This window comes from Halyomorpha halys, unplaced genomic scaffold, assembly GCF_000696795.3.
Source record: "Halyomorpha halys isolate HHAL.00 unplaced genomic scaffold, Hhal_1.1 Scaffold1147.1, whole genome shotgun sequence".
Classification (NCBI taxonomy): Eukaryota; Metazoa; Arthropoda; class Insecta; order Hemiptera; family Pentatomidae; genus Halyomorpha; species Halyomorpha halys.
In genome coordinates, this window is record NW_027105529.1 from 222,865 (window position 1) to 230,264 (window position 7,400).

The 7,400-nt window shown below is 37.1% G+C and overlaps 1 protein-coding gene across 1 annotated transcript in view; it reads left to right on the forward strand.

The window, feature by feature from the left end:
• Window positions 1-2,934, forward strand: part of LOC106688523 (putative ankyrin repeat protein RF_0381) — a 15,523-nt gene extending 12,589 nt beyond the window's left edge. Inside the window, exon 3 of the mRNA XM_024361795.2 lies at window positions 2,915-2,934. Within this exon, the coding sequence (XP_024217563.2) occupies window positions 2,915-2,934 (20 nt within the window). The remainder of the gene's footprint in view (window positions 1-2,914) is intronic.
• The last annotated feature ends 4,466 nt before the right edge of the window (window positions 2,935-7,400 follow it).

Consider the following 7,400-nt stretch of genomic DNA (forward strand, 5'->3'; position numbering starts at 1 on the left):
GCCCAAAACAGATATGCGTCTTTTCATTCCAAACTCCTTAACCATCCTAACCCATTAATTCTTAGTCTTTCATCCTTAACAATCCCTGATAATACTCCGAGGCAAAGAAGATGGCCACGGGACCTTATAATTTAAATTAAAGTTTGAAGTACCACCAATAGGAGGTTCCTTCCCAAGATTTTCAAGTGTATATGAAACATACAACATATTTACTTATTGTATTATTTTGTACAGTTGTAAATTACATTAACTAAATAAATAAAAAAAATTTTAAATTCACATTAGGCTAAACATAGTGAAATATTGTGGCCCTAGGTACTCTAGTTTTTCTGGAGAAAATAGGAATATAATAGTGAATATTGAAGATACTGGTCGCTCAGTACAGGTAGATTGGAGTGGGGATTTGTTTGGCCGAGCGCTTTATCCGTAAGTCGCTGCGTAAACAAACTAACTATTACCGTGTTATTATTATTATTTACCTCTAGTTCTTTCATTTTTTTCTTCTTTTAAGCATCATGGTGGCGTTTTGTGAGAAGATAAATTGAAAATTTTCAAAATATTTATCATATCAAATGCGTCGGTAAGGCTCAGATCTAAACAGGAAGGAGTGCCGGGTCCTATTTTAGTAAGATTCCTCCGTCAAACACTAAGAGATGAGCTAGTGCGGCAGAGAAAAGTCAAAAGGGATTTTTCCACTCGTCACTTAGGTTGGGATGAAATCCGCGTATATGTGAGCGAAGCATTGACGCCCGCTAACAAGCACCTCTTCTCTGGTTAGCCAGGCAGAAGCAGAAAGTGGCAAAAATAAAGTACGTCTGGTTCAGTGGAGGAAGGGTCAGGTGCAGGGCAGTCCGATGCGACTTAGACGTCTTCAGTTGAATTCGGTATCCAAGTTACCACAATATTGTTATAATTCGCTTTTTTAGTATAGAAGATATTTTATTTTAATTTTTTTCAAGACTTAAATAATGGCACATATATAATTTCTCTATTTACATCTCTTTTTTTTTTCTTAATCTTCATTGACTATTTTTTCCAAATTTCGATAACTCAAGCAACAAATTCTTTTCAATTTTTTATTTTTGTTACATACTATATACTTGTAACAGTATATAAAATATTGTTATTCTTTATCCATAAACCTTTATCCTTCTTCTTACTTTACCATTTACCACCTCACAGTTATGACTAATGTCCTCAGTTCCTCAGTCACATTAATGCACAATCCCTTATTGCCCACTTCGATGAATTTAAACAGTACTTCCTCGAAAATTTTTACCAGATAATAGCTGCATCTAAAACGTGGCTTAAACCATTTATTCCTTCCTCTTAAGTTTCTATTCCCAATTACGCAGTCTTTCGCCATGACAGATCTGATCACACTGGAGGTGTTCGGTTGTATGTGCATGTTAGTCTTTAGGTTAAAATCCTACTTTGTTCCCCTTCTCCTATCATTCCTCATGCAGAATACATGTTTGTTGAAATTTCAACCATATCTTCTCCCTTCTTATTTGCTATCGTTTATCGACCTCTCCTTCGATAACATTCCAAATCCTTCTTCACCTAATGACTTCCGCCCTATTTCCCTCCTTTCTAACCTTTCAAAACCGCTAGAACGCCTTGTTCAAAACCAACTTTCATACTTCCCAGATGAACGTTCCCTCATCAATCCCCTCCAATCCGGCTTTCGATCTAGCTATTCAACACAATCCGCTCTCCTTAAAATAACCCACGACCTCCACACTACCATGGAACACTAAAACCTAACTATCCTTATCCTCCTGGATTTCTCCAAAGCATTTGACACGGCTGACCACAACATCCTTCTTATCAAACTACGAAATCTTCCACTATCCAACAGTGCTTTGCGCTGGTTTCAATTCTTCCTTTCCGATCGTTTCCAGTAGGTAGTGGTTCCTAATAAACCTTTATCAATGACTCGACCCCTCACCTGTGGTGTACCTCAGGGTTCATCGATATCCCCCACCCTTTTCGCTATCTACATCTTGGCCTTCCCATCCTTATTTAACAATCTTAATATCATTTCTACGCTGATGACTTCCAAATTTACCTTCCCTTCCTACCTTCTGACCTATTACTTGCCACGGAGAAGCTTCATGAAGACTTGAATCGCACAAGAAAACAAGCTTAAGTTGAATGCAGAAAAAGACTAAGGCAATCGTAATAGGATAGATCCTTAGGATTAGAATCACCTCCTGAAAACTATTCCTCATATTCCAACCTTATTCCTCGAGAACAATCCAATAAAATTCTATCCATACGCTAAGAACCTAGGTGTCACTATAAAAACCACGTCTCCGACATTTCGCGCCGTATCTTCTCCACCCTAAAATGTTTAAATTATCTTCGTCATCTACTTTCTTTTGAAACCTGTATGCTCCTTGTTACTTCCTTAATATTTCCACACTTTGATTATTACTGTGTGATTTACGGGGGTATCTCTGGGTATCTCAAAGCAAAATTGTACTTTGTACGATTCATCTTTGGGGTCTCCAGGGACGCTTCTATCACCCGATTTTATGAAGAGTTGAAGTGGCTTTACCTCTTCTTCCGTCGTAAATATTTTTTTGCTTACGTCCTCTATCAGGTTATCGGTTATCGTTCATCGTACATCTCTGATATCCTTAAACTTAAATCCTCAGTGCATTCCCGCAATTTCCGCTCACGGCCTTCAGACTTATATGTTACTGCACATCGAACCGCTGCCTTTGGTAGATCTTTCCGTATCCGTTCCTCATCCCTATGCAATTCTATTACCTCCTTTATTCGTAGTTCTAATACCCTTCCAATCTTCAAATCACGTATCTTCGAACTTATGCCCACCCAATTCTGGAAGAATAACGATTGAAAGTTTCCAATAAGGTTTATATATTCTCTGTATTTTATGTTTCAGAAATTCGTTCACACTTGTAAATATGTATATTAGCAGAAATTGTACCTTCTCATTAATTATTTTTAGTTTAATTTTATTGATTTTTATTTTTTTTTTATTTATTATTATAAGTGTTAGTCATCTTTTGTTTTATGATATGACATAAGGTTTTATTTTATTCGTTCTATTCTTATTTTCTTATATTATATTCTTATGTTCTGTTAATTATTGTTGTTCATTTTTATCTTTTCAAATTCATTATTATATTATATTTTTATTTTATATTTTACTCAAAGGCTCTAAAGCCCAATTTTGATGCTTGTATATTATTCTAAGGCATCAATCTCAGAATAAATAAAGATTATCATTATTATTATTATAAGATTGATACTCCTGTGGACTGAACATACGGAACATTAAATTTAAATTTAGAATTGTTTTAGGGCTGCAGTACGTAAGTGTGATGTATGAGACTGTTAACAGTGGGGGGAGAAAGGCCTTATCCTCCACAAAAAAATAAAATGAATAACATAAAAGGAAAATGGTACGCCCATTGACGGAGAAGAAACAAAGAAAGAAAATTAATGAATAAAAGGGAGAAGGAAAACAAAAAGAAAATCTTCAGAATTTGACTTAAAAGTAAGTAAATAAATCAATGCCTTTAGTGAAAACTTAAATGTCCTAATCGGGATGAATTTGTGGAGGAACACACTTCTCACCTCGAGAATCGTGCACAACGTGGATTTGATCCTCCTTCAGGAGAGGAAATTGTCGCTCTGACAAGGTTTGATCCCGAAGGGGTGCACACCGTAACAACCCGCACGATACCATCCCGACCAGGATGAATGTCGATGATTCTTCCAACCGGCAGGTGTCCCAACAATGATATTTTTTCCGTATTACAGAAAAGAGGGGACAGTATTACTAAATCTCCTATCTTTATCCCTTTAAAACTTGCGGTGAACTTCACCCGTTGTTGCAGGGTGTGCAAATATTCTCTACGCCACCGCCGCCAAATAGACAAGATTCGGTGCTGCACATCACGTCAACGTGGAGTGCGACAATAACCGTTCTCAGCATAAATAGGTTCCAGAATGGTGGCCAAAGGGGCTAAATGAGGAAAAAACGGGGAGTGAGGAAATCCCAGTTATGAAAATCCTCCGAAAGTGAGCAAGTAGCCTCGAGTTAAGGATTTCTTTAATACGAGAAAATATCGTAGATAGTCGCTCAAAGTAAAGGACTTCTTCCCAAAGGAACTCAATAAGAGTTTCTTAGCCGATTTGACGGTAACCTCCCATAGACCACCAAAATGGGACCGTCAAGAATTTAACAGGTGCCACCTTCGTTTTCGCCTTTACCAAAGTAACTTTTACATCTCCATAGGCATTTTCAACTCGTAGGTAAACAGCAGTAGTATACGCTCGAACGTCATCAACTGATTAGAAACGTCACTGAACCCAATTAGCTAATGCGTTGAAAATTCACATAAGGTGAGGCCAATTACGGGACACCAATATTTACAAAGTCAGAAAAGATGAAGTAAATCGATAGCATTTTCATGTTTTGCGTCTTAAAAAAACATATAAAAGGACGCCAAAATAGAAGAAAAATCAGTAAAATTAAAATAAATCGATATGAGTTGGTGGGCGGTCGGCGTGATGCCAGGGATTGAGCATCGGTGCGTCAGTTGTGGCCCATGAGCGGCAGGCTGGCGGGATGTCTCGATGCACCTTAGTTGGTGGGCGACCGTACCAGTGTAGGAGGTCCGCAAATAGGTATTATTTTGTCTTCGTCAGCGAGGATTTAAGGTCCAGTGAAGAAGTTGTTGAAGCATAGATCCTCATCTCGGGTGACTTTGTTGTGGGTAGACGCCGGCTATACCTGCGAAGTCCGAGGGAGCAACACAGGTTTCTGATTGAAGTTTAACTGTGATGGATTCTGTTGTTTTGTCCTACTAGTTTTCCTTATGTCTCTTCTCTTTCCGCCTCTGAGGATTCTCCTGCCATCTCTGTCGATATTGTTCCTGGTCAAGTAAGTACTTTCCTGTGTCGGGCCTTATTATGACCGACTTATCACGTCAGGTCTCTTTTTGACGATGACTTGAGATCGTGCCAGGGGATGACGCTAATACATTAGATATAGCCTTGTTTGCCTCCTCACCATATAATATCCATCCCTAACCATCCATTTCAGTAACATAAGGTGTGTTCCAACAATGGCTTCTGAATATCCAGAACTGCACGAAGCATGGGCAATATGGGGTTTGAGAGGGGAAAAACACTACGCATGCTCTGTACCTTTCCAGACAGTCAGAAGTGGTTGTTGGAACTAGGGATGCGACATCGACAACCAATAACAAGGATGTTTTAAAATATCAATGTTCAGTATTAAAATATCGATACTAACAAAACATAAATAAATCGATATGCAATCTTAAAATCGATAGCTTTTTTATGTTTTGCATCTTCAAAAACATGTAAAAGGACACTGATATGTAAGAAATCATAAATGTTGAAATAATTCGATAGCATTTTCATGTTCTGCATCTTTAAAAACATAATAAAAGGTCCCTAATATGATGTCAAGGAAATGCGACATCGACTACACCGATGTTTTCGAACATCCATTTCAGTAACATAAGGTATGTTCCAACAATGGCTTCTGAATATCCAGAACTGCACGAAGCATGAGCAGTATGGGGTTTGAGAGGGGAAAAACACTACATATGCTCTGTACCTTTCCTGACAGTCAGAAGTGGTTGTTGGAACTAGGGATGCGACATCGACAACCAATAACAAGGATGTTATAAAATATCGATACTAACAAAACATTGCCAAAAATACATCGATCTTTTTGAACATCCATTTCATTAACATAAGGAATGTTCCAACAACGACTACTGATTATCCAAAACTACTCGGAGCATGATCAGTAAAGGGTTTGAGTAGGGAAAAACACTTACTGCACATGTTCTGTACCGTTCCGGAACGTCAGAAGAGGTACTTGGGAACTAGGGGTGCGACATCGAGGTTTTTAAATATCAATGCTTACAAAACATCGCCAAAAATATAACGATGTTTTTGAACATTCATTTCAATAACATAAGGTATGTTATTCTAACAACGACTTCTGATTATCCAGAACTGCACGGAGAATAAGAAATATAGGGTTTAGGACAGTTCCGGACGGTCCGAAGTGGTTGTTGGAATAGACCTTTAACATATCTTTATCCCGTTATTAGCATGAAGGTTGGAAGTACTTTCTCATTCCACCATCTTTTTATACTGTTCATTATTTTTGTTTTGTTATTAAATTACTTCTGCCTTTAAAAAAAATGAGAAATTGAGACGAACGTAATACATCGATGTTGCATCACTACAACAAAGTGAGAAGAGTGAAAAACATCGCAATAGCTAGGTCAGGGTCAGAGGACCAAGCATAAGAAAAGAACTTATCTTCAGGCCCTAAGGAATGTTTCAATATCTCACAACCATCAAGTAACCTACAACATCCATTTTATGTAATATCATGTAACCCACAATCTAAATTAATTAAAACAACCCCATTGTACTACTCTTTGGATAATCTACATGTATTTATTTGTCATTTAAATCATTTCAAGAATAGAGGCTTATTTCACTGTACCAACATTCTCCATTTATTTAAACCTTATCAATACGGTTCACTCCATCAATTCAAACCAACGATACCATCAAATAACAATTAATTTGGGTAATATCCTCCAACTTTTTTTTTTTTTTTAATAATTTATTTATTGTTATTTACAACTGTGTACAAATATATACAACAAGTAAATTTGCTGTAGGTGACATAGGGACATGATACAAACATGTGGAGAATCTACCCACTGATAGAACTTCAATAACATTTCTAGAGGAGATCTAGAGGCCATCTTCTTTTCAGACGCCTAGGAGGATTATTAATGAAGAAACCAGGTTAGAAACAAGTGGATTTGGGTGGTGGAGAAGTTTGTCATGGAAGGAATGGTATCTGGTTCTGGCCAAATAGGCAACATATAGAACATTGAGATCATAATGGATGACTTGATTTGTGACAAAGTAAGGAGGATTAAGGATTTTGGAGGAATTTAATGGGTTAGTGGAGCCCCAAAGAATATCTCCTTATGTCCAGATAGGCCTTATAATATTCATGTAGATCAGTCTTTTGTAATGGATTGGCAAATAAGACCGTTGTCTAGTAAATATTTAGTACAAGAGCCCAAGAGGAGAAAAAAGGCAGTTTTCTCACTCTAATATTTGATTACTTTAATGAAAACTATGTATAATTACTAGTCAAAATTAATTAGTCTGCCAAGTATAGGTAGGGGTATAAAAAATGGCGGCTGTCTCAAAGCGATAAAAAAAACTGGTTTTTCATTCAGAGCTCTATATCTTAAAAAGTAGGAACAACATAAGAAAACGTCATTTAAAGAAGAGTAAATTTGCTAAAATATGAGCCCTAATAGAGTTATTTACGTTAAATAGTT